The sequence below is a fragment of the Pyxicephalus adspersus genome, chromosome 5 (genome assembly GCF_032062135.1).
Source record: "Pyxicephalus adspersus chromosome 5, UCB_Pads_2.0, whole genome shotgun sequence".
Classification (NCBI taxonomy): domain Eukaryota; kingdom Metazoa; phylum Chordata; class Amphibia; order Anura; family Pyxicephalidae; genus Pyxicephalus; species Pyxicephalus adspersus.
The window spans coordinates 14,747,335-14,774,434 of record NC_092862.1 but is presented as its reverse complement, the minus strand read 5'-3'; the positions used below and the strand labels follow the sequence as shown (position 1 = coordinate 14,774,434).

Below are 27,100 nucleotides of genomic sequence, written 5' to 3'. Positions count from 1 at the left end.
CATTTTGTTTCCATTGATATCGGTAAATATGATCATTTTTTTCCACTTGCCCCAACAATGAGGGTTATGATGCTCTAACTGACACCAATATATGGTCTTATTTTAAATTTTTTGGGCACCCATAATGGGGCTAGTTTTTCTCCCACTGACACCAATAACGGGGCTTATTTATGTCCCGCTGACACTGAGAGTGGAGCTGACAAGCAATGTAAGGAGCACACTATTACTTTCACTTCAATCCTGTACCCCGTACATAATGCTGATTGCTATTTTGTCCCAACTATTTTAATGAAGTTTTTTTTTAAAGTTAAACTTTACTTAGCACCTTAAAATACTCTTAAATCTCAAACTCCTCCCCCTGTGTAGTGTTCTTTGGTATTTAGTCCCCTTAACCCTGTACTGCGTAATTTATTTTCTTAGCACATCTGATGTCATTACAGGGGCTGCAAAAAGACCTATTTTCAGGAACCAGAAGGAGGAGTTCACAGTCTCAGCCAGCCTCTGTGCCCAGTGACCAATCTGATGATAGGAAGGGATCATTTTATGTGTTCACAGCTCAGCACAGACACCTTGCAAATATCCAGTGCTATACATGGCTCTTATACTCTGCAAACATACTGTATATTATAGTGTGCCAGCAACTTGTTATGTCTCCCATTTCCTAAAATCAGAACAACCCTCTCTAGCTTACAGTAAAGGTCGCTGGAATGGGGGCATGGGCGAGTATTGGACCAGGTGGCTCTGGCCATGTTGTGAAGGACAGTTTGTTGCACTGGCATTGTTTCTTTTTTTTATTTAGAACAATGTTTGTTAACTCCAGAGGTTGCTAGGGGTTCCTTGAACAATGATCAGTTTGTATCTTTCAGATCAGTTTAATTGACACCAATGATGTTTGTCTATTTGTAAGGGTGATATCTTTCCCACTGGCAAGCAATGTTTGAGGAATTCTTCTACTGACCATTGCACTAATGTACTGCAGGTAATTATAGAAGAGGTTCCCTGAAGAACCGATAGTTATTTTGAGGGTTTCCCCATGTTAAAAAGGACAAAAATAGCTGATTTAGAGTTGTAGCTCATGCTACTGTTGGGTGTTTTTTTAATTGTATTTTTATATATTTAGGGTCAACGATTCAGTTTTTTCCTGATACAACAGCACTAATTTGTTTTTAAGATACAGGTATCAGTTAAAGTTCACCCAAGCATCTTGATGTTTTTTCAAGCAATAAAGTCCCATTTCTGAGATGTTGCCATTTGTAGATTTGATGCTGAGATTTCCACGTGATTCTATAATGCAACAATGTGAATAGAGCCTAAAGGCTGATAGTTTCTCCTAATTCTCCTTATTTTACTATCCCAATATCCTTCAACTTATATTAATGCAAATAAATAGTACTAAATGTGATTCCAAATAATTAAATATGATTAAATAAATAAGATCCTTCAAAGTCCCAATTCCCAAAATGAAGATATTTACATTTCTTGAGTGAAAATGAAAAGAACGACCAGTAACTGGGATTAAGTTACAAGTCAAAGCAATGACTCAAACGTCGCCATACTCCAAGAATGAATGCAGTTCAGGTCAAAACAGCTTTATTAATAAACCTTTCATTTTATATACAGGGTATTGTGTTTCACCACAAATTTCAATAACATCAATATTATTCATTCTTCGTGATGCAAAATATCTTTGCTGTAAACTGTGTCTAAGATATCGAAAAAGTAAGCAGTGATAAATAGAAGGCATATACTTCTGAGTGTTTCTGAGTGTTCTGCTGTAGAATATTTATGTTAAAAGGCCACCAAACTATTAAGTGTATTCAAAAACCATAAGAATGAGAATACCATGAGAATAATACCATGAGAATAATATAAAATTAAAAAAAAATCTAAACTTGTCATACAAAGCTATGGGAGCTGCCATTGCTAATCTCCTTCTGACAAAACCAGTTGCCTGCAGTTTGTGTTATGTTGACCCGTTGGCTTGAATTTCCTTCTAAATCTTGGATCTAAAACAAGTGTGGACATCAGGAAAGCTACAGAAGAGTCAGAAGTCTTTATTTGCATTATTTAGATCATTTGATTCAAATTATAAGAGCTGCAGGACCAACAAAACAAGGAGGCAACTAGCTCAGCAATGGCAGCCTTCATATTTAAAAACAAACCCAATTACCTTGGAATGGCTTTACTAAAGAACTATCTGGAAGTTGCTGAGACAGCTGCTTTTTTAAGCCTCGGATCATGCAGGTAAATGTCTTTGCTCGCTTGCTGTGGAGCTTCCTTTTAAAGTAAACGGTGAGAATATTCTGGGTACCATTTCTCCATTCACCACATCTCCGGTCTTAACTTTGCCATGTTGTATTGATATCCTATCCAGTGCTTTATGAGCTGTGTTCTATCTGAACGATCAGACAAAGCGATCAGATGATGAGCGGATTCCTGATCTCAAAACTTTGGCTTTTGCCAACTGTAATCCGCTGAATACATTTTACTGGTCTGTGTAACGCTGGAACCAGGCCCATCCAGGCTGCTGGTATTTTCATATGAGAACCAGCAGAGGTAAACCATAAACCACATATTTCTCTCAAAGATGAAAGTTTAATAAATCTATTACTAATACCTAATATAGCCCATAAGTAAAAGTGCATACAAACAACTTTATCAGTTTGTGTGAACCTCAAACCTCAAATCTGTCAACAATAGTGAATCATAAACACTTTGTGGTTTCTGTAGGTGTGATAGTCTTGGTCTTTGTAGCAATGTCTCTGTCCCTTTGGAGCCCATGTGTTCCAGACCCAAACTGTATAAATAAATAAAACTTTTAGATCCAAGACCAACCCCAGCTCTAAGCACTACTCACTGTAATAATACAGTCCAATGCTATTGTCAGGACTTTAGTAATGGCTTGGCACTGGACTGTTGAACAGCTGAGGGCAGGGCTTGGTGCCAGAAGGGGGTAGGACTTGGTGCCAACCAAGGTGAAGGCAAGGCTTAGTGTAGATGTAAGCTTGAAATCCAGAAAGAAAGAACAAACAGATACGTATATGCACCTCAAGGTGTCCCCTCTTGATCCCCTTATACACTTTTGAGGCTGTTTGATTCACTTTAAAGTGTAACAGAATCTATTTCACAATTTCCATCTATTTTTACTCATCCCTAATGTGATCTATGTAACAGATGTATTGGAAGGTTTCAAATTTTGTCCTTTATTCTACAAAAAATATCTCCATATTATCCATAATGGAAGACTAGAAAGGGAAGACCAATATCTGGGTTTATATTTTAATGTGTTTAGTAGTGGGGGAAACATTTTTTTTCTACGGGCGGAATAAGGATGACAAAATGGGCAGGGCTTACAAAAATGCTTGGAGGCAATCACAACAAAATATTTCCAAAAAATCGACCACATTTATTATTTCAAGAAGGATGTCATGACACATTTTTGATAAAGCTAAACTCCAAGAAAATATTAAAGACACAAAATAATAATATTCTGTATTCCATAAAGTTGAACTATGGACCCAAATTTCCCATTTGAATATATTTTCAATAGCCACAAAGAATATAAATCAACTTTATGTGCCCCGAATCCTTTACAGACCCCCATATTACCAATAAATTAGTTAGAAATCAAGGGGTTTTCCTTGTAAGTGGGGATAAGTGCCAACTTTTTCAGTCCAAGTCCTGTCTACAACATGGTCTGGAATGCCAAGGACATAGACAGAGAAAACTGAGACAGATACTAACATGCACACCAAGGTGTTCCCTTTTGATCCATATTTTTAAACCTACAAACTTTTGAAAGCCCATTTGGTTTTACTTTTAAGTGTAACAGAACCTTATTCTCATCCAATTCACTTATCTATAATGTGATCTATGTAACAGATGTCTTAAAAGCTTCAACTTTTGTCTTTTATCTTGCAACAATGACACCATAACTGTAGTGCCCATAGCCTGGACTGAGAACAGAGCTGTGGGAGAGACCCAATATATCTACATAGAAAAATAGTGGGCCGAATACAAGACCAGTCACCCTGCACAAGTACAGAACAGCAGTGAATGGTCTTCATTACAAAAAACTCCTGCACAGAGCTTAAGTAGAGGAAATCTTTCATGCTGGACTACAGCACAGATCCGTAAGACGCGTGATTCAGGTAAGAATATGCATGCCACTTATATTTCAGCTTTATTGCAATATTATTTATGAAACAAAGAGAGTAAGTACCAGAATGTGACTTAGTATCAGGCTCTTGAAGTCCCTGCAAGAAGGAGAAATAGCACAAGGAGCAAATTGGTTTGCTGTAGTGCAAGGACATGCTATGGGGAAAAAAATAGTCCTTTTCCATGATAAACAGGGCTATTAGAGCTTTTCAAATATTCAGACTGAATTGGAAGAAATACAAATACTTTGGAAAGTAAAACATCTCTTTTTTATGTATCTCACCTGTGTATTTAGGTATTTGTTGGAGTTCAGCTTTAAAGATGAATTTCATGTTACATTAATTCAATATTCTACAATAGAAATCTTACTAGTATAACTATGTACATTTTAAACTTTTTTCTTCTGACCCCAATTTTGTTGAAAAGGCGAAAGGCTGTTGCAGTAATGAGCGCCTCCAGGCACTTGTACTTCATACTTGTATAAAATTGCCCCCTTTTCCCCAAGTGATGGGGTCAAACACATGCCCTTATATACAGATGGCCACTAGAGGGAGCAACTGAAAATTTGTAAGTAAAATATAATAATTCAAATAGGAACCAGCAAGCAAAATATAAATATGCAAAACCAACTTTAAGTCAATTATACTTTTATAAATCAAAGTGTACACTTCCTGAAAATATATCATTTTTACCTGTAAATAAATATTTCCCACTCTCGATAATCTATTACCGGCAGGTATTACCTGAGCAAATCATGAAGACTTTAGCGTAACTGGTGATTGCTATGGGGAATGACCTTAAAATGTTGAGAAGTAGTTAAATATAAAAGTGTGCGATTTCTTTTAGCCGGTGTGAATACACATATGACAACACAGGCTTTTCACACCTGGAGTTGTAAGCATGGGTAGCAGCTGTTGACACATTTCCAAAAATGTGTTTTATTTGGTTGTTTGTGTGTGTGTACCTAGTCACTGCTGTCCAATGAAAAGCTGGAATTATCTAAAATTACAACAGCAGGCATATCAAGCGCATAAAATTAGCAGCTCAATACAGCGCATAATAGATTAAAACAAGTCAGTTCTAATAAAAAGTATTCATGTCATTTTGACCTTTGCTTGTTTCAAAGAAAAGAAGGTTATACTGACCTAGTACAATGTTCCCAATCTAGATACATTATTGAAATGAAACCTAAGCTGAGTTTAAAAATGGCTCCTTGTATCTTATGAGAATCATTTTACAGAACGGTTTAGGTTCAGATGTTAATATCCGTCTGCTGCAGGCAGGAGGAAGCATTTCCTCAGTTTCTTCTCTTCCAGTAATCAGATTGTCACATTGTTGCAAGTCATAAAATGATAGTGTGTGGGCTGATATGTATTGATATGATATGTAGTAAATATTTGCAAACACAGGCAAGCACTGGCATAAGGATTCATATTGTGTGATCTCCGAGCCTGCATCTCACTCCAGGACCCGAACAAAAACAGCTCCATCCAAAAACATTAAAGCATTTTCAGAGAGAATCCTGCTAATAAATCCATATTGGTATGCATGTATGGAACACAACAAAAATAATATCTGATGGCAAGTGAGTTTTAGGTACAGTCAAAGTCACTTATTCAGATCAAGTTTGTGATTTGGCTTTTTCAGTCTCCATATGTGAATTTTATGATTTTTATTAACCAATGTTAATTGGCCAATGCTTTTGAGATCCTACAATTGTACAAATGTTGGGTCATTGTCCTGCCTCTTATGTGTCCTTTGGGAATAGTATTGGGTCAGTATTGATAGATTTTGGGTTTGTGTTGATAGCATTAATTTAGAACAAGTTTAAGATGCTTTTTGAGATCATTTGCAGTTCATAGACAGGTGCACTTGACCTTGTTCTGACCTGCCTTTGACCTACATTTGGGTTTTGTACTTGCAATGCAAATCCAATATGTAATATATAAAACCCATTGGCCATAGGCCTTCTACTGGTGGCTTACTCCCTAAATCTCTTTTCTTCTTGCAAGCAACCCCAGTATCTTCTATTTTCTGCCCACCATCTCTTAAAGCAGGCACTCCCACTACAAGCCTGATTTTATTTGGCATGTAGCTGGTCAATATAAAGATAAATTATAGTTAATTGCACCAGCAGAACTGAATAATGTTTTGATGATTTTCGAAATGAACTAAAGAGGATTTTTTTTGTGTTTTCCCACAAAAGTTGTTCTTAAAGTTGTTCTTTAAGTAAAACGTCAATGTGATGGATCCACAAAGAAAGTCTCCAGAAACCCACTGACGCATTTGTTTCCATTCCTTTGTGTCGGGGCATAAAACGTAACAATGAGAAACATTTCTGTGCTGTAAGATTTACATTGTGATCAGTGGCGGAAATCTGTGATCATGTCTAACCAAATGTGAATACAGTATTGAAGATAAGAAAGGGAACCAGCAGAGGAATTCAAGGGGTGGTGTGTGAAAAGCAGCCACTATTATTTCCGGCGGCTCACGGTTTTGGCAGGGTCATTATGTAGCTCTCCCCTGACTGCTTAGAGTTTTCCCACTGGTGTCCATTTAAAACACAATATCTAATATATATTAAAATAGCAGTATAATACAAATTGTTCTATTGTACTGTATGTATTTTATAGCTTGTGTGGAACTAAATAGAGGAGTACTACTATTGTATAATCATCCACTGCATCTAATTTTGTATTAGGAGAGTTGGGGGCCCAGGGTGAGAACACATTTGGTGGGTGCCCCATACTATTGCCAAGTACATGCCTTTGGACTATATAGGAGGTGGTGATTAGCATGTCTCCAGTGAATGTTAATGTGCAGGTGAAGGACAAAAAGAGTAATGTCACTTCCATGGGCCACATCACTCACCTGACCATTCTTTTGGTCCATCTAACATGCGTAGTCTGCTCTGCTTGGTAAGCTGAATGGTGAAAGCTGTCCTCACAAAGTAATCATGGAGTCTATTATCACAGTACAGTAGACTCATTAATGAAAGCTACAGAGGCAGAACTCAGTACTGGTCCACTTACATGGAAAATAGTTGGGGTAATTGGGGGCCACTGTTGGATGGGAGGTCCAAATAAGCTACCTCTTATATTCACATAAACATAGGAGGTAGCAGAACTTTTAGTTCACTTATATGCATAATATTTGGCTGTGCCTATCTGCTCCTTGTCTTGTCAAAGGGGCTACATATATCACAATGCACCGAATGGGCACTGGGTTGGGGCTACTCTAGCCAATACTAAGATATGGTGGGCTGGTGCCTTTGGCGAAGCTGATCAGCTTATGGCTTGGTATTTATTACTCAGCTTCCAGGACATTTTTTGTTTTTTCAGCTGTGGATAAAAAGAGGGCTATATTTTTAATTTAGTTTTTATTTCTATCAGTGACCCCATGGTGGAGGCTCTTCTTCTCTTGTCCCTATGATGCCCATGCTAAAAAAATAAGAGCAGCTGCTGCCAAGACAGTGGATAAAACATTATCCGTTCTAACCATCTTACTCTCTAAAAATGGCCATATACTGTATGGTTTTGCTAGTGATATTAAAGTGCTTTTCTAATTGCCCACCAACTACATGCTTATTGGTAAAGGTGATAGAATAAAGCAATGGCTTTAGTCCCGGGGCATATAACAGAGTCAAGTCTATGGCATCACTGCAATCCACCATCTGCGTGATCCAGGGGAAAAAAATACACATTCATATGGTGACAGGAGATGTCTTCTCTTCCTCCCCACTAGATAAACATGGATGATCAAGATAAACATGGATGATCAAAAACAGTTTATGTGACTGTCCCGTGATAGAATCATTGGCTGAATCTCCTCTCTTGTATGCCTATAGCCAGTTTCGTGGCCTTGATCAATTACAATCTCACAGTGTATGGCTAACCATAGATATATGTGTCTGAGTTTGTAGTATGGCTGACAACATATTAAGCATAGTGGGACACCAGCAAGTGACCCTACAAAGATGTCAAGAGATCATAATCACAGGCAGAGCATATAAGTACAATATTACAGGCAGTGGGAAATCGCAGAATAATGGCGCTCTGCAGATTTCCTCTTAGTGACGTCTTGTAGAAAATACTGTTGTGGAAGAGATGTGGAAGTTTGCCATCGCTTTCAGAAGGGTGGATTGGCCTTCATTCCGATGATGTCCAATTACGGAGACATTTCAGTGGAGCCTGTAATGAAAGAATAATCCACATTACATAATGTACACCTCCCAGCCTTCTGAGATACATATAAAGCTAAACTCCAGATATAAACAATACACATTATCGCAGATCTGTATTCCATATCATGTCTTTAAATGAATTTTTATGGGACAACTGTTTTTTAATGTAAGAACCACTTACAACCCCAGCACCTACTTTAATATTTACACCTGACCTCCAAATTCTTTACATTACATACACCCGACCACTGCTTCATATACTTTACATACACCATACCTCTGCACTAAGTGTAATGTATACACCTGACCCCTAAACCTAATATGTTACATACTCCTGACCTTCAAAATCATTACATTACATACACCTGATGCCTGTGCTATGTATTTTACATACACCATACCTCTGCACTAAGTGTATTGTATACACCTGACCCCTGCACTTAGTATGTTACATACACTTGACCTCCAAACTTATTTCGTTACATTCACCTAACATCTTCACTATGCATTTTACATAAACCATACCTCTGCATTTAGTATATTTTTTTCACCTGACCTCCAAACTCTTTACATTACATATTGCTGATTCTTGCAGTCAGTTAAATACATATTCTGATAATTTGCAGTACATACACTCTCTGTATTATGTATTCTTGCTCCAGATCAGAATTGGTGTAATTTACCTACATTCACCAGTTGTTACAGTGGCACAATTGGTTGTATGCTAACTTTTAGATTCTACCACGCTGTGTGATTCCCAGAAAAAGTTCCTTTTTGGGGGTTCACAATAATGCACAATTGGCTTAAATTTTGGCAAGACATTTTGGTAAGTTAATATAAAGCCAGATTTCGGATAAGAATACCACCAATATTTGGAAGCCAATGTTCACATTTTGCACAACATCTTAACTTATATTAAGTTTAAAAAAATAACATTGTCTGTTTGAAAGTGCTTTGACCGGCCCTGAAAATATTATTAATAATAACAACCTAAAATTACCCAGATAATCACAATGCAACATGTGATTTGCAAAAAAGCACACACATAATAATTCATATTTACAATGCCTGCATTCCAATCACACCCATTAATTATATTTTAGGTCAAACAATGATTATTCCCATTGTTACAATTTTTTAATGAATTTTGTGTTCCAAAAACATCAATGCAACTGCCATGGCAACCGGTAACACTGCCAGCGGAAAACAGGAAAGGTTAGGGAAACTACTTAGCGGAGGCAATTCATTTTCCATTTTTAATGCTCATTTGGAATACGAACAATTTGGCTTTGCCTCAGCTCTCCTATCTAATCATTAATACCTAAAATTGGTCCAGGCTAACCAATCATTACCGCTTAGTATAAATGCTACGCTGCCCTCATTGGCGTCATAAAATGGAATTATTACATTAAGACGAACAGGGAAGATTTTTCACGCTGTGACAACAAATCATTGTAGGGATTGAGGGGGGGGGGGGGGATAGAAGGGAAAGAAATAACATTTTGATTTTTTCTTTTCTTTTCTTTGTAATGACAAGATTTTCTTGACACCCACATAATTATAAGTGAAATCAGCACGCTGAATGGAGATCAAATTAAAGCTGACAAGACAAAGCATTTTTGCACATTTTAATTAATTTTTACAGGGCAGAAATCAACACGCCGCAATCTACCGCATTTGACAATGCCTAATAATTAGCAGAGTTTAAACATATTAGGCGCGGAGCCCTGATTCCACAATTGAGGTGTTTGGCAGATGAGAGTTGTATAAGCAATACAAAGTCTTATCAAAGGTCAACTGTGGTAACAGTAAAATGGTGCAACAAAGAATCTCATTAACAAAGAACATGTCAGACATAATAAACTGACAGTGGCAGTGAAATTTACCGCTGGGATGGTGTGAGCTGGGCTGTATACAGTGACGTAGGTTGCATACATCTAACTCCTGTATTCAGGATGTTACATATAGGGATGAGCGAGCAAGTTTTTAAAACTCGATCTTGCGGCGAATTCCGGTGTAAATTTGCTAATTGGCACTAGAGGTTTATTATTGTCTAGTGCACGGGGATCTCAAACAGGAGGATTCTCAGGGCTGCACGAACGATTGGAGCCCTGAGAATCCACTGCAATCCCGGGGCACTAGAGGTTAATTAACCTCTAGTGCCCAGGGATCGCAGTGGAACTGCAGATAAACTCTCAATGGAGTTTCCACATTGAGAGTTCATCTGCAGTTCAGTTCCCACGGTCACCGGGCTGATAATTCAACCCAGTGACCGTGGGAACTTTGCAGTCACAGCTGATTGGGGGAGGTATGCAAGTGCCTCCAATCAGCTGTGACTGCAGGCAAACTCTCAATGGAGTTTCTCCATAGAGAGTTCATCTGTAGTTCAATGTACTTATCAGCCTGGTGACTGTGGGAACTGAACTGCAGATGAACACTCAATGAAGAAACTCCATTGGGAGTTCATCTGCAGTTCCACTGCGATCCCCTGGCACTAGGGGATAATTATCTCCTAGTGCCAGGGATCGCAAACAGAAGGATTCCCAGGGCTGCAAGAATGAATGCAGCCCTGAGAATCCACTGTGATCCCAGAGCACTAGAGGTTAATTAACCTCCCAGCACTAGAGGTTAATTAACCTCTAGTGCCGGGAACTGTAATGATTTCCTGGATCTTCCGATAGTTTCGCAAAATCGGTTCAGAGGAAGTTTTCACAAAAATGCCAGAGGCATTCTCACTCATCCCTAGTTACATACACCTGATCACTATGTATTTTAAATACACCATACCAATGCATTTGGTACATTATATACACCTGACCCCTGAACCTAGTACATTACATACACTGGACCTCTGAACTCAATAACTCATTACATTACATACATCTGACCCCTGCACTATGCATTTTATATACACCATACCTGTGCATTTAGTATATTATACACACCTGACCCCTGCACCTAGAATGTTACATACACTGGACCTCTGAACTCATTAATTCATTACAATACTTACATCTGACCCCTGCACTATACATTTTATATACACCATACCTATGTATTTAGTACATTATATACACTTAACCCCCTGAACCTAGTACGTTACATACACTAGACCTCTGAACTCATTACATTACATACATCTGACCCCTGCAGTATGTATTTTAATCACAGCATACTTATACATTAAGTAAATTATATACATATGACCCTCGCACCTAAAACGTTACATACATTGGATCTCTCAACTCAATGCATTATTTACATCTGACCCCTGCACTATGCACTTTAAATACACAGTACTTATGCATTTAGTACATTATATACACCTGCCCCCGCACTTAATACGTTATGTACACTTCACCTGCAAACATCAATGTACATACGCCTGACCTCTGTGCCATTTTTGCACATTTCAATTAATTTTAAATACATTTTTACAGAGCAGAACATGCTGTGATCTACGGTATTTGACGATCCCTAATAATTACCAGGGTTTAAACAAATTAGACATGGAGCCCTGATTCTACAATTAAGGCGTTTGACAAAGGAGCGTTATATAAGCATTACAAAGTCTTAGCAAAGGTCAGCTGTGGTAACAGTAAAATGGTGGGGCAAAGAATCTCATTAAGAAAGAACATGTCAGACATATTAAACTTTAAATTGCAAATTTAAAAAAATTGAAAAGAGAAGAAAAGAAGAAATAACAATGTGTGTACTAGTGATGGTCAACCTCCTTGATATAGGTTTTTTTTTAAGTCCAGCCCCTGATATCCTAAAAGAGCTGTACATAGATGTCATTGAATGCAAAGCTACTGAAGGCAACTCCAGACATGCAACAGGTGATGGCTATGAGCAGGGGAGTATTTAGTACTACTGCAATCCCTGCAGTTGCAATGGGACCCAGGGATGGGTCCTAACATTCTAAGGTACTTTTTGCTGACTGCGCCCTGGCCACCTTTTCCTTTCTTTCCTTTTGGTTGTAAGTGTGGCAACAGGGGATGCTTTAAAAGATGTACTACATGCAAACTGCGCTGACTTGAAACAACGCCAAACAAACTCTGCAAGTATAGTGTTTAATTGGCTCAGTTTCAAATGCAATTAGCATATGTTTTCCAAATGACATGCAAACTGCAGAGACTTGAAACTGAGCCAATCAAATTCAGCAAATATACAGTTTAATTGGCTCAGTTTCAGTTGCAATTTTTATTTTCTACATTTCAATAACTATCTATAGTTGTGACTGGTGGCTGAAAGAGAGGCCTGTAGCCGTAAGAAATTAGGTGCAGGGCCTACATGACAGGGTGTGAGGCCTAGCCCAGGGGTGTTAGGATTTAATAAAATGAAGTAAGGCTAAGGGGGCTGTGCTAGTGTGGAGTGTGAGGTAGGAGGGGATCAGACCAGTTGGAAAGGCACCTGCTCAGGGGGCATGGTTCACCACTGCCTGGAGTGAGATGAATACAATGGTGGGGCATTTTCAGTGGCCGAAAATGGGGGTATCATGGTGCTACATAATGTGTTGGCACGTTTGTGGCGGGTGAGTGGCCCCTTGTCATGGTAGGACTCCATGCTGAGTGGACTTTGATTTGGCTTATGTTCCAAGTGGGACATAATTCATGCTGTTAAGCTGGTTTTCAAGGTGGCGGCTGGAGTGACCTGGTGTGGCGGTCTGGTCAGTTAAGGTGGCCAGGACCATCGTGGATGGGCACCTGCTTACTGGAATGGTTCAACACAGCTCGGAGTATGGTGAATACTGCGGTGGGACATTTCAGCGGCCTGGAATGGAGGAAGACTAACTGGCAGTCTGGAAGTCAACAATATTGGCGAGGGGAGAGGTGGCACTCAGGTGTAAAGTTTCACACCTGAGGTGGCAGCTGGAGTGACCTGGTATGGCGGTCTGGTCAGTTAAGGTGGCCAGGACCATCGTGGACGGGTACCTGCTTACTGGAATGGTTCAACACAGCTCGGAGTATGGTGAATACTGCGGTGGGACATTTCAGGGGCATGGAATGGAGGAAGACTAACTGGCAGTCTGGAATTCAACAATCTCGGTGAGGGGGGAGGTAGCGCTCAGGTGTAAGGTTTCACACCTGAGTGCTGTGGCAGTTGGGGTCTTGGAAGGCAAGAATCCAGTGCATTAGTAAAGTGGTGGATTTTGGCAGGGGGGGATCCTCTTTGGTGGGGTCTCCCCCTTTATGGTTAATGGATGATTATGGCTCCTGAGGCGGTGCTGGGCAGCTAGGGACCAAGGTGGAGATGTTGGAAGAGTTAAATTCCTGTTGGATGAGGATTTTGCCTTCTGAGACCTGCAGCCTAGTCGTTTGGGTGTATAACCGGGAGTTTGATAACACTATAGATATTGTGATTAGGGTTATGTATTATTAAAAGGGGAAAAGATTGTTGGTTAATTAGGTTGTAGTCAATTTATTATGTTAGTGTTATATAATCCTGGTTTAATATAATAATAATAATTATGGAGTGTTATGTTATGTAATGTTAATGTATGCTTGCATATCAAAAGTGTAAAATGTATTTGTTTATTTTTCATTTACTTTTTATTGGATATTTGTTTGTTAATTACTTGAAGAATGTATTTATTGGTGGTTAAATAAACGGATTGCCGCCCAATTTAAATCCAGGATTTGTGTTTGGGTATTTAATGGCGGGGGTGGTTGGTAATCAGGTGGGGGGTCGGGGGAAGGCAGAGGTTTTGATGGGGTGTTAAAGGAAGGGCTAGAAGGTCCGAGCTACCCTGGTCATGACTTTGAATGGACTTAGCCATTCCTTGTCATGGGGAAGAAAGTGGAGTGCTTGGAGGATGCCCATGCAAACCTAGGGAGAACATACACACTCCTTGCAAATAGTGTCCTGGCCAAGATTCGAAATGGTGACAGGCCAGGGAGCTAACCACTGAGCCAACCATGTAAATCCTTATGCTCACAAAGCACCTCAATGGCTCCTCAATGGCTCCTCAATGACTCCTTAATGACTCCTCAATGAGGATGGAGGATATTAAGTTTTTCACAAGAGCAGGGGAAAAACTATGAATAAGATATAGAATCATAGTGATCTGCAGGAAAATTTGAAAACTTCCATAACACAATTTTATAATATCTCATCGCTGATATGACTGCTAAAATTATTTATTTTTTTAGCCCTGCAACAGCTGCTGAAATGGATAAATAGACAGGAGGGAATGACACAACATCACATTGGCAGTCTCTCCTTCCTGCAGCTGTGATACTGTCATGTTTGTTGTGCTGGGATTGGGTGAGGCAGGTGCTTAGACAGTACATGAGACATTAGAGTTCTGATAGGTGTCAGGAATTAGAGACTCTGGGGGATATACAGCACTTTGCAAAAGTTTTTGTGAAAAATTGCTGAAAAGTGAAGATGCTTTCAAAATCAATTTAAAAATAGTTTTTATTTATCAGCTAACAAATCATCAGCTGTAATAAAAGAGGGGGGGGGGTTCAATGCGCACTTTCCCAACTATTTTAGCCGTGGTTTGCCGAAAAAACAAAATTCTTTTTATTTCACCTTAGACATGTTCACATATATTCTCCTTCTCCCCCAGCAATGTTGGTGACAATACCACATTCAGAAGCTTTGCTCCTACTCCTATTATATACCAAAAGTAATTTCACAAAAACCTTGGATGGATTTCTTAAAAATAAATTGGCACATGTTTTCAATCCAGGACCAGATCCATTGAAATTTTTCTGGATCACCCAGGTTCTTCCATAATGGTGCAGTCTTAGAGAACTTTAATTAATCCAGCCAAAAGTGTCTTCATCTGGTTCTTTTGGTTCACACTTACATTTTTGGTCCTCAATGTTGCCTGTTTTTATGATTCTGCAGATAAGCGCAGGACAGCACATCTGGAAATTTATGACCAACTTCCTAAAATTTTCTGTGAATAGGATACCTTGTTGGGAGCAAGACCCCCGTGTCTTGTTGGTGTTCTCACTTCTCCATTTGCCAATGTTCTTCTGCCATTGTGTAAGCTTTTCCTTACCCAATGTCATTCTTCCTATGCAGCTGAGCCTGTTTGAAATATTGATCATATTTTACCCCACATTGTATCATGTTGATCATAAGCACCCATTTTGGGACTGGGGAGAGCTGTGTAAATCTTACTGACTAGATGGATAAAAATACAAATCCTTAAGTAACCTACCTTATACATAGTTTGTCATTATTAGTAAGCGTTTTTTTTTGGCTGAGGACTAGGTAGAAGGAATAGAGTGATGGTCTCATCATTGTGCTGATGCTCACTCCATGCCAGTCAGTCGGCTTGTGCGGGTCGGTGGCCAAGCTATATTGCTTTATGACCCACATAAAGTTTTCATTGATTTGGCAAAACTATATTGCTTAACCACAGTACGAAAAAGTGAATTGCCCACCCAACTTTGTTCTCTGGCACACTTTCCTAGATCTGAGAACTAAAGTAATCTTCTTGGTAAGTGAAACATATAACATCAACATTTCAACTGTGTAATCACTTGCTTGCCTAAAGTTCATTTTGGAAAGAAGAAAACATCTGGTTGGTTGCAATAGTCAGCTGCACACGCTTTCACAAGTTTGATTTGTTCTAACTACTATAAATTAAATACTGCTATTCGGGATAGAAACGGTTTTATAGCGTGACGGGCTGATGGAACCAAGGACCAGGATACTGACCATAATTATTGCTTCAAAATGTTGTTTTTTGTTCTTAATGCATCTTCTCTTTAACACTAGCATTATCTGCGTCATCCGTACATACTAAATGAGATACATTTACCACCATTAAAGTGAAATATCACTTCTATTGTCACATGTCACGCCATTTAGCTCACTTTGTTAAAATGTGATGCAGAGACAGTATTGCATGTCAAGTCTGAGACAGTGAATATGGGGATGTCATTATATATGCAATATTAAACAATGAGGAAATGGAACTTGCTAATGAGCCTTTTCCATTCACATAGGAACGCAAAGTTCTAATGTACTGAATTATTACTTGTCACTTAAGTGAGCTCTGTCATTATCAGTGTGGGTGGGGTGACTGCTGTATAAAATCTTTAAGTACATTGTCGCAGCATAGAAAAACTTTCAAGCTGTTTGTGCGGGAGTTCAAGACAGTCAGGTGAAATCTCAAGTTAACAATTTAACATATATTAATGCAAACTTCAACAAAGTGAATGGGCAAGTTCATTTCAATAGGAGAGGTATGAATCTTTGTCTAGAAGGTGAATCACATAGCATTCCTTTCTTCTATTCCAGCTTATCTTCCAGTCCTTGATGCATGGCATAGATGAAAAATCTCAATGCTGACACTATGGGCCTGATTTATTAAAGTTCTTCAAGACTGGAGAGGATGGACTATCATGGGAGAGCAAATCTGCAATAGATTTCATATAAATCTTTTGGTATTAGTTGGTAAATATTTTCAGCCCTGGACCAGATCTATTTCAGGTTTGTTGGATCATCCAGATTCTTCTTTCACCAGCCTTGAGAAGCTTTAATGAAGCAGGCCATATCTGTCAACTCAACCATCATGGTTTACCAAAGATGGTGTGGCTTTATTGATCTATGGGAGTGGCAGTGGTATTAGGGTAGATACTGTGGCCCTGATTTGTTAAAGCTCTCCAAGGCTGGAGAGAATACACTTTGATCAGTAAAGCTGGGTGATCCAACAAACCTGGAATGGATCTGGTCCAGGATTTAAAACATTTGCTAGCAAATAGTAAATGATTTAGGAAATCCATTCCAGGTTTTCTGGATTACCCAGCTTCACTGAAGAAAGTGTATTCTCTCAAGCCTTGGAGAGCTTTAGTAAATCAGGGCCTGTAAATGAGAGTTGAGCTTGACAGCGTTTTAAGACATAGTTTATTGGAACAAAACAACTAATAAGTTGCTTTTACATTGGGTGTCAGAAGCAGATTTTCAGCCACAGAGGATTCAGTACTGGTTAATAACCAAAGGTAGAGGCCCTCTGGTTGTAGATTGATCATCGTGTTTAGTGCAAATCTTGTTGGGTGTACGAATATTTGTCTGGAAATGTTATGTTTTAGATGATATGTGAGAAGACTATTAAACTAGATGCTGAATGGATGGGACACTCGCTTAGGCTACAATTCCAGATTTAGGTTGCCCCATCTAAGATTTAATCAAAGTAAAGTTGATACACGGTTACTTAAAATAAGTTTGTCATGAGATAACTGTAAAGGTTACCCTGTCATAGTGAAGGGTTGCACATCAGTAAAACCCTAACAAGTGGATGAAAAGTTGGGTGGTGAGCTTAGCTCCAATGTTGAAGCTATGGAGAATTACCATCGGAAATTTTTTTGGGTCCTGTCTGTAGCCCATTGTATGGATAGTCAAGATTCCGAAGAGCTTGAAGTTTCATACACATCCTTTGTAAGGAGATCATTGTGCTATACATGTATAAATGGATAGTTTGCAGCACTGCCATCATTCACCTAGTCCATAGCCCAATTTTGATCTCACATTTTTCTACCACAGTTAAATAAAGTCAATGTCCAAACAGCATGTAATTGGTAAGTGAAGGAGCAGCAATCATCACCATGTGCACTGTATGAATGCCTGATTGGCTAACAGTGCTGTAATTTCCTCCAATCAGAATATGATAGTGTAGATAACTACAGGAGGCTACTATATTGATAGACTAAGGCCATATCTAAATTAAATGTAAATATTTACCTTATAATGCACTTTGTTCCTCTGCTACCTCCTAATTGTGTTTTTCCAAAAGTATAATCCTGCTTTGAAAGAAATTGTTTATATTGTTCTAAAATATTATTTTCATATTAGCCTTCAGCTATGAACTCCAATGTAAATGGTTCAGCGTGCAGCAAAAAACTGTAACCACAACATAAATGAGAAAAAAATACATACATATCTCAAGGGAAAGCAGAAAACCCCCTTTAACTAAATTCTTCTACATGAAAAGGACAGAAAAAAGATTAGGCCTTAGCTCAGGTCACATAAAATATGGAAGCAAGCTCAAAGTTCCATGGTGTTGTAAATCACAAGATTTAATGTTTCCAGTGCCACAGGCAAATTGTAACTTCTCAATTAAGGAGGACTCGCATATATAAAATAAATGGGAAGATTATTTTATGGATTCAAACTCAATCTACCTTTCTAATCAAAAGTAGCGAGGACAAATTCCATTCCCCAGGAAGAGTTCTACTGCAGAATTTATTACAAAGTCATTGTAAAGGTGCTGCTGTTCATTTGTGTAGAAGAGAGGAAAGGCGAGCCATAATAAAAGCCAATCATCTGCAGAGTTTTTATTGCAGTGTGAGCATTTTCTATGATTAATAGAAAGGATTACATCAAAGGCTTACTGTGACCAGCTTATAGGTCAGGAACCTGCATAACGTGGCATGGCAAAGTTTAGCAACAGAGTAACTGAATATATACAATAGATAAATAAATAGATATTCAAGCTGCAATATTATAATTAGCCTTTTTAATGATTAATACAATGGATGTAAGTTTGTAATATTAGGAGTTGATTTACAAAATGAGTTTAGGCTGTTCACATAGCAAAGTCAATCATCATTCTGCAAAGGATATTTTGCTTAGTTAGGTGAATATTGTGAAAACAAAGAATACCCAATCCTGTGCAAGAAGTGTAAAAAAATATCTCCTAGATTGTAAGCTCTTCGGGGCAGGGTCCTCTCCTTCTGTGTCACTGTCTGTATCTGTCTGTCGTTTGCAACCCCTATTTAATGTGCAGCACTGCATAATATGTTGGCGCTATATAAATCCTGTTTATTAATAATAATAATAATAATAATATTAATCATAATAATAATAATATGGTTTTTGCGTGCCCATTTATTAATAGCTGAAGTCAGTAAAGCTTTACCACATTCAGTATTCATTCCAAAATGATAATTTGCTTTGCTTAGTGAACCTACATCCCACCTACATTCTTATAGTAAATCAACCCCATAATATACCACAATGGCTTGAAGGGTGAACAAAGCCATGTGTAATATATATATGAACTGGGTTATTCCAGTGTGTGTGCAGGGATTCTCCATCTCTCCACCTATGGGCTTATTTATAGTAAAGCACATGTTAATGCTGGTGTGCTTGATTGATTTAAACTTTTTTAACTTCTGCTTACTTTGATGTGCATTGCAGTGCATATCTTATTTTTCACAGTACATAAGGCCAATTCCTTGTTGCTTTGTTGGAACTGCAATGGGCAATGATACAAATCCAGCTCCGTGAAGCTGGCATGAATCAGCCATATGTGTATTGCCACCCTAGACAATTCCCAAGGAATATGAACACACAATTCATTACAGGGTCAGTAGAGGAGCTGAAATTGTGCTGTGCAACTTTCTCTCTATGCTTCATAGCTAGCTTTGCACATTTAAACTTTCATAAACAAAGCATTCTTGGATCTGATTGGTGGGAAGTTTCTTTAGGGATATTTTCTATATCAGCCTTTGGCTTTACCAAGTTACAGACATAAAGGAAGTGGGATGGACTGGAGCAATGTCTAGAAAAATCGAACTACAGAGCATATACAGTAGGCTGTGGTCAGTGTGTGTATCTCAAGTTTTATATGTGAATATTGAGTACCCTAAATTAGCCAAGCTGCCATCCACCAACACGTTCGTTATTGTGTGGCCATGATAAGGGGCTTCTTTGAACCCTGAAGCAAGTTGGTTGTTGTGAACAAAATTTGTGACTAATAAGCCAATCCTGGACTACTGTATATATTGATGCTCTTCCTATTAAAAGTTTTCAAAATATTTTTCAGCAGCCAAATCTTATAGAAGCTATAGATGAATCTTATAGATAATTCTTATGGAAACCTTATAGATGCCTTTTGTGACCTTTTTACCATGCATGAACCATTTCAGCAATAACCCTCAAGAATCTCTCTTACACTGATGGCCAGTGGGAGGAATTCCACCCTTACAGATAACCAAAAACATCACTGGTGTCAGTTTAACTACCCTTAAATGCACAGATTGCACATGGCTCAAGAAACCTCCATCAACATCTAGAGGAACTCTGGTTGAGAAATACTGCCCTAGAGAGTTGCCTGCTGAAAAATATTCCGTACCCAAATTGGACATACAGTCCAAACCAGGAACCCTTAACTCCATCGTTCCATTTATTTAGAAGAAATCCTAGCATGCATAGAACATCCAATATTTATAAAATGAATGTAAAAATAAGAATATCAGGAATCAACTAGAAATCAATATTGTTTCCCTTTAATATTTATGACCAATGGTATCACTGGCTGATGACTCAGTGCAGGTAGAATCAGCTATGTAAATGTATATACAGGCACTGCAATATAGAATTAATTATATAAAGATCTACTCACATATTAGCTGTTCAGCTGAGCAGATAGCAAATAATTACTCTTTGGAATCCGTTATAAAAAAAATACATAGGCTGCCATGCCTGACCTCCTTCTTATAATACTCCCCAGTTTATAAAGTCCCCAGCTCCTATGCTGGACCTCTGGGCTTACTACTTAGCAAGTCACTGAACAAATATCAGAATGAGAATTGCAACCCCAATAGCTAAATACTTGCTCATGTTCACTGACTAAGTAGTAACTGAGTAAGGAAAGAACAAGTATCTGGCATGTTCAAACTCTGGCCAGTAATGAGAGCGCATGTATTCTTCCCATGACAAGTCCCTCAAGTCTTGTGTGTACAAGGCTGCGATCCATATCTAGATTCTTATTTTAAAGAATAGATAATTAATTGTTCTTAATAAATGATGATGTTAAAAGTTAATTCATATGTTTGCATGTACAAGCTTTCCTATCAGTGCTAGGTTGAAGAGTTGGACCACTCTTGACACACACCCTGCACATTGCTCTAATTAACAATAAACTATGAACAGATTTGTCAAATGGAGAACAGTGCAGGGATTGTTTGAGAGTAGGGAAGGGTTGGAACCTTTGTTGAGTTTGCACAGTTGGCTGATTTGCCTTCATATCCTGTTCCAGTGACACTGTACAATGTAAGGGACTTTTAGGACTGTAAGGGTGATCTTGGGGGGGTTGTTGGATGATGTGCCCTTGGAGGTGTAAAGCAAAAAGAAGAGGGAGGCTATGTTTAGGATGAGTGGGGTGATGTCAGGAAGGCACATATACCAAGGGGATGGTAGGTGTGAAGGAGATTCTGTGATCAGGGGTGAAAGGGTTTAGGGGCTTAGGAGATTTAGGGTGGTCATCAATAATAAATTGGGTTAGGGAGCAGGGAATAGCAGTATGAGAGGGGTGGGCCTGAAGGCAGAGTATGATCAGGCTTTATTAGGTGCTATAAAAGTACAGCTGTCCTACAAGGTAAAAACTATTAAAAACATAAACAGACATGTAAAAAGTAAGCTTCTATTTGCAATGTTGTTGCAACATTTACAATACAACAACTTATTTTAGTAATACGATTAGATTATATGGTTTCTGAGGAATATATGGCTTCAGACATCTGATCCACATCCAAATGATGTCTTTTTTTTTCACTTTCTACTTAATGGAAGAAAACACTGTATCCATATTTTTTCTAAAGAAATAAAACAAAAAATATGTTGGCAGTTTTAATATACTAAAAAGCACTCCGCTTATTTAGGAAATATTTATTCTATAGCTTTAAGGCATGTTTTATTAAGGCAATATGTCTCATCGGAGTTTAAAGTGTTGAAGCCCACTCCTATAAAGATCGAGAGATATTTGTCTGATGAAATGAACTCCTGTACATACTTGGCCTTTTCAGTTTCACTCAACCTTACTCGCAGCTGTTCTGAGTCGTAAAAAGAAACACAGATCACTCAACATTAATCAAACATTTATCTGAAAAAAAATCCCCTGACTGCACATATTCATACGAGACATTTTAAGAGTCAATGTTTTTGTTACCCAAGTGTGTTTTTATAAATGTTTTATGCTGCTTTACAAATGAGGAATTCATTATTTGTGATTACGCTTACAAGTGAGAGTGAAATTCTAATATGGAAGGCAAATAGCATACCATTCATATAATTGTCTAAAAAGTCAAAGATGTTAAAAGAGTATGGAAAAGTAGATTTGGGCTGTGAGATTTTTCTTTTGGTATCCGGGAGAAATATTGTAACAGTTATAAGGAGGGTTAGTGTTACAGGATTGTGTTATATTAAAGGTTATAGTTAGTGTTACAAAGAGGATTAGTATTAGGCTTAAAGGAAGAGGTAACTCTATGTACACACGTCAGAGGGTCTTTGCCCAATACAAACAGTAGTGCTCGTTTTGGGTGAGAATTTGACATGTGTAGACTGGTCGCTTAACATTGTTCATGGATTCATCTGGATGCAGTGGTATCCCCGCAATTTTTTAAAGCTGGGTAGGAAGAAGCTGTAGGCGGGTGGTGGTCCCTGTATTGTGACCCAACTTTTCAGTAAACACCCATAAACAGCCAGGTGGTTGCTGGGTGGTGTGCCCAGGTAAAATAGACTGGGGGGAACATTGGGATGGATCAATAAATGATCAATGGGGAATGACCGCTATACAAGTCAAGGAAGGACAGCACAGTGTGGTGCAGCCCCTTACTTTCCATTGAACAAAATGGGTGTGAACAGAGCTCATTCATTCATGTCACGCTGGAAAGGATCACAAAAGAATTTGCACGTATGTACGCAGCCTAACGTGTTGGGGTTTTAGGAAGGGATTATTGTTGGGATTACAAAGAGGATAAGTGTATGAATTAGTGTTAGGGTTATTAGAGTATTAGGGTACAGTTACCAGGTGTTTATTAGTGTTAGGGATATAAGAAAAGTTAGTGATGGTTTGTGAGATCATACACAAGGTAACTCTCCTAAACAAACCAGGCTGTTGCTTCATGCAGAATGGAAAGTAAAGCATATAGCAGTTCAGCCACAAAATAAATGCATAAATGGTAAAACAATTGAACTTTACAATGCCCGTGCCCTGAATACGGTCACTAGTTCCAGGTAGTGTTCTTCTTGGGCAATGGAAACAGTATTGGAAGTTTAATTGTGACACTCACACTAACTGACCATAATTATGTGATCCATAAGGATTGGAAATTTACCCGACTCTGCTTGTGGGAACTTCCACTGAAACCAGCCTCATTACACATTTTGTACATAACAGGTAAAGACTTGGGTTTCTTCACTACTTGGCCTTCCTAGATCATCATAATTCAAAAATGGTGGCACTATATACTCCATATAATGCACTTTTTCAAACCACATAATCAATTTTACAGTCATCGTGGTATATGAAACATTGGGCCTGATTTATTGAAGCTCTCCAAAGCTGGAGAGAATACACTTTCATCACTGAAGCTGGGCGATCCAGCAAACCTGGAAGGGATTTTGGTATTATTAAATAACTGCATATATAATAGTATTAGTTTGATGGCATCTGAGCTGGATGTCCAAGGCTTCATCATGCACACTAATAAAAAAGTATTGTATAAATGCATAGTAAGGTGCAGCATGGATAGAGATGCAACAGTAATGGGACTCTGCACAGACAGTCCAATACATGCATAATTATAGAAAAAATAAAGCTAAATGAAAAATATTCAATTAAAAATGTAAGTTTTGATGCCTAACAGTGTCACAGTTTTCTAATCTTCTGAGTACAGTCATTTTAAAATTAGCAAATTGTGCACACCATTAAAACTCCCAAAAAAGTCAAAAAGATCTGTGCTGAATTTTACATTAGATTCATCTGTACATCCCCTATACATCCATACAATTAAATTCCATCTCTTCTAATCATCCCCTGCCGAAACAGAGATCAGCCGAATGTTTGCTTTGAAATCGTTTCCAGTTCTGGCACTGAATGCCTGCTACATAACCTCTTCTATTACAGCTCAGGCGTGAACAGGAACATGTGCGCCACTCAATAGGGTTTCTGGCTTAAAAGCTTAAATTTTGGCCTAAAAGGAAATGTATTGATACAAGGCATTGAACACACTGGATGTCAGTGAAAGAGAGGGACCGGTATAGCGAGGCAGGTCTCAGCCTGTACTTCTACATCGATGAGTACTGTGATTTTAGCACTGACGGGTAGAACAGCTCAGCTGCAGAAGTTAGTACAAACATTTCCGCTGTTTTCTTTATATCCAGGACCTGGGAAAGTCCCCGAGTGAATTATTACATGGGATGTGTAGCTAGAAGTGCTTATATGTCTGTGCAAGAACTCATCCACCTGTACCATCTTTAAAATGAATCAAAAGCTTAAACTTTTAAGGTTTAAGCTACAGGTTTTTAGACCCTAAACACTGTCCAAAGACATTCACAGCCGTTGTCATGTTTTAATGGCTAGTAATGGGAAAATCCAACATTTTCAATTTGGATTTAGGAATAGAGGTAAATCTTGCAATGGGAACAATTCAACTGGTAACACAATCTGACTAACACAAAGTTTTCTTTATTATCATTTCTTCTCACTGACTGTCATGTCTACAAGACAGTGAATAGAAATCTCTACTTTGTTATGGTCATTTTCATTGTTCGGGCCAACAATACGAGAACACTAAGATGAAGATCCATGGAGTCTTCTATGACACTTATCATTTGCACATTATATTTGTAGGTTACAATTTTTGATTTCAATCTAATTTCCTTTTATTTTATTTTTGCCATTACCTTTCTTTTTATCTTTTGTAGATCAAACAGAAACATTGTGCTATTCTGCCTATTTTTGTATTTGAATTGTTCCCACAATAAGAATTTTAGGTGTGAAAAAAACAAATCTCTACAATAGAAAACAGATGGCAATAAAATCATAATTAAAAATATATTTCTTTAAATTGTGGGCATGTGTAGTAGTTTTGTACATTTTTTATTGATCAGGAGTAAGAAATAAAATATTTAAAATATTATTAGGAAGGTAAACACACCCAAGGCCTGATTTATTAAATCATGTCAAGATTGAGGAAGATATACTATCATGGGAGAATCAGGGTTATCCAGCAAACCTAGAGTGGATCAGGTCCAGAAGTGAAAACATTTGCCAACTAATAGCAAATGATTTTTAAGATATCTATTCCAGGTTTGCTGGATCATCTAGGTTCAGCCATAATAGTCATTCTTGTACAGGGCTTAGTAGCTTAAGATGATATATCCCTGACAGCAAGGTGGCTCAGGGGTAAGTGCTCTGGCCTTTGCAGTGCTAGGTCCCAGGTGTGAATCTTGGCCAGGACACTATCTGCATGGAGTTTGCAGGTTCTCCCTGTGTCGGCGTGGGTTTCCTCCCACATTCCAAAAACATGCAGTTAATTAGCTTCCCCCAAAGAAATTGACCTTAGACTGTATTAAAGATATGTGACTGAGGTAGGGACATTAGATTGTGAGCCCCTTTGAGGGACAGCTAGTGACATGACTATGAACTTTTTACAGTGTTGTGTAATATAATGGCACTATATATACACGGTGTAATAATAATAATAAATATACACATAGGTGAATGAGCTCCAAATCCACATCCAATAAATAAGGCACTGCTGTATATCTGTAATGAGATCTTCTTTCATGGTTCTCCTTGCTGTAGAGGAAGCAGCACCTGAGGACCTGCAGTGCATGGATCTCTCTGCTTCATTCATTCTGCGTATCTCTGCATCTTTCTTGAAAATACTTCCACTTATCATCAGATGACACCAGGAATCAATGCCCCCCCCCCCCTTCCATGCTTGGATAGCCACCTGCACAAAGCAGAGCAATGGGCAATAATGGCAACTAGTTCTTTGCCCACTACTTGACATTTTATGGGCACAGCTTCATGTGTTCAGGGTAGGGTACATATGAGTGCTGCCATACAATTCATTATTTTGAAAATATATTATTTTTTTATTAAAATACATGCAGCGCCTAAACGTTCTTATGTCACCTACAAGCTGGGCAGAGATCTGATGCCAAGGCACTATTACAATGCAGTAGGGAGCAGAGCCTGTATGTTTATTGGGAAAAGGCAGCCTCATAGTACATATATAAATGTCACACATTGCTATAACTATTTATGTTGGCCAATCTCTGTGTACAGCTTTAAAATAAAATATAACTAAGGAGGAAGATATTTTTAGGAATCGGTGAGTTAATTATGTCTGTACTAAAAAAATGATTAAAATAGAAAAATAATTCTTTAGTAAGTGAAATAAATGAGGCATAGGAAACAACCCATAAAGGTCACAGAAATTGTTCTGTTAACTGGGTTTGTTCTTATGGCTGCTACTGTTCACTGCACCATTGTCCCACATTCACCTAATTTAAAGGTCAACGATTCATTAAATGCAAATGCCCGTGTTAATTTCCATGAGCACTTAATATTCCAGCATTCTGCAAATAACACAAAATAAATCACTTTGGACAATATAAAATGCCCTCAGTATGTTCAAGTAATCATTTTGTATACTTTAAATGTACCTGTATTTTATTTTACTTAAAGCTGAACTCCAACTCTAACTTTCCTTTTGCACATTTGTAGATAGTTCTCCCCTGTGCTGTGATTTGTCCCATTTTCTTGTTTAATATGACTTTCACATAACAAGCATTAGAACCTGCAGCATTAATATTGAACACACCCAATATCCTATCTAAAAAAATAACTTTTCAGGAATTTAAAGGCGATATTTATCAAGTGTATCACACTGAACTATTATAAATAATAAAAATTGCTGTTACAGAAACATATTTTGTAAATTCATTCTCAGAGTTTATTGCATTTCGCAACATAACCTTCCTCAGGACTGGTGATCC

The 27,100-nt window shown here is 38.2% G+C and overlaps 1 protein-coding gene across 1 annotated transcript in view; it reads right to left on the bottom strand.

The window, feature by feature from the left end:
- Nucleotides 1-1,573: 1,573 nt before the first annotated feature.
- SAMD12 (sterile alpha motif domain containing 12) overlaps nucleotides 1,574-27,100 on the bottom strand; it is a 338,296-nt gene continuing 312,769 nt past the window's right edge. The window contains exon 5 of the mRNA XM_072410707.1: nucleotides 1,574-8,348. Within this exon, the coding sequence (XP_072266808.1) occupies nucleotides 8,326-8,348 (23 nt within the window). The 3' untranslated portion in view covers nucleotides 1,574-8,325. The remainder of the gene's footprint in view (nucleotides 8,349-27,100) is intronic.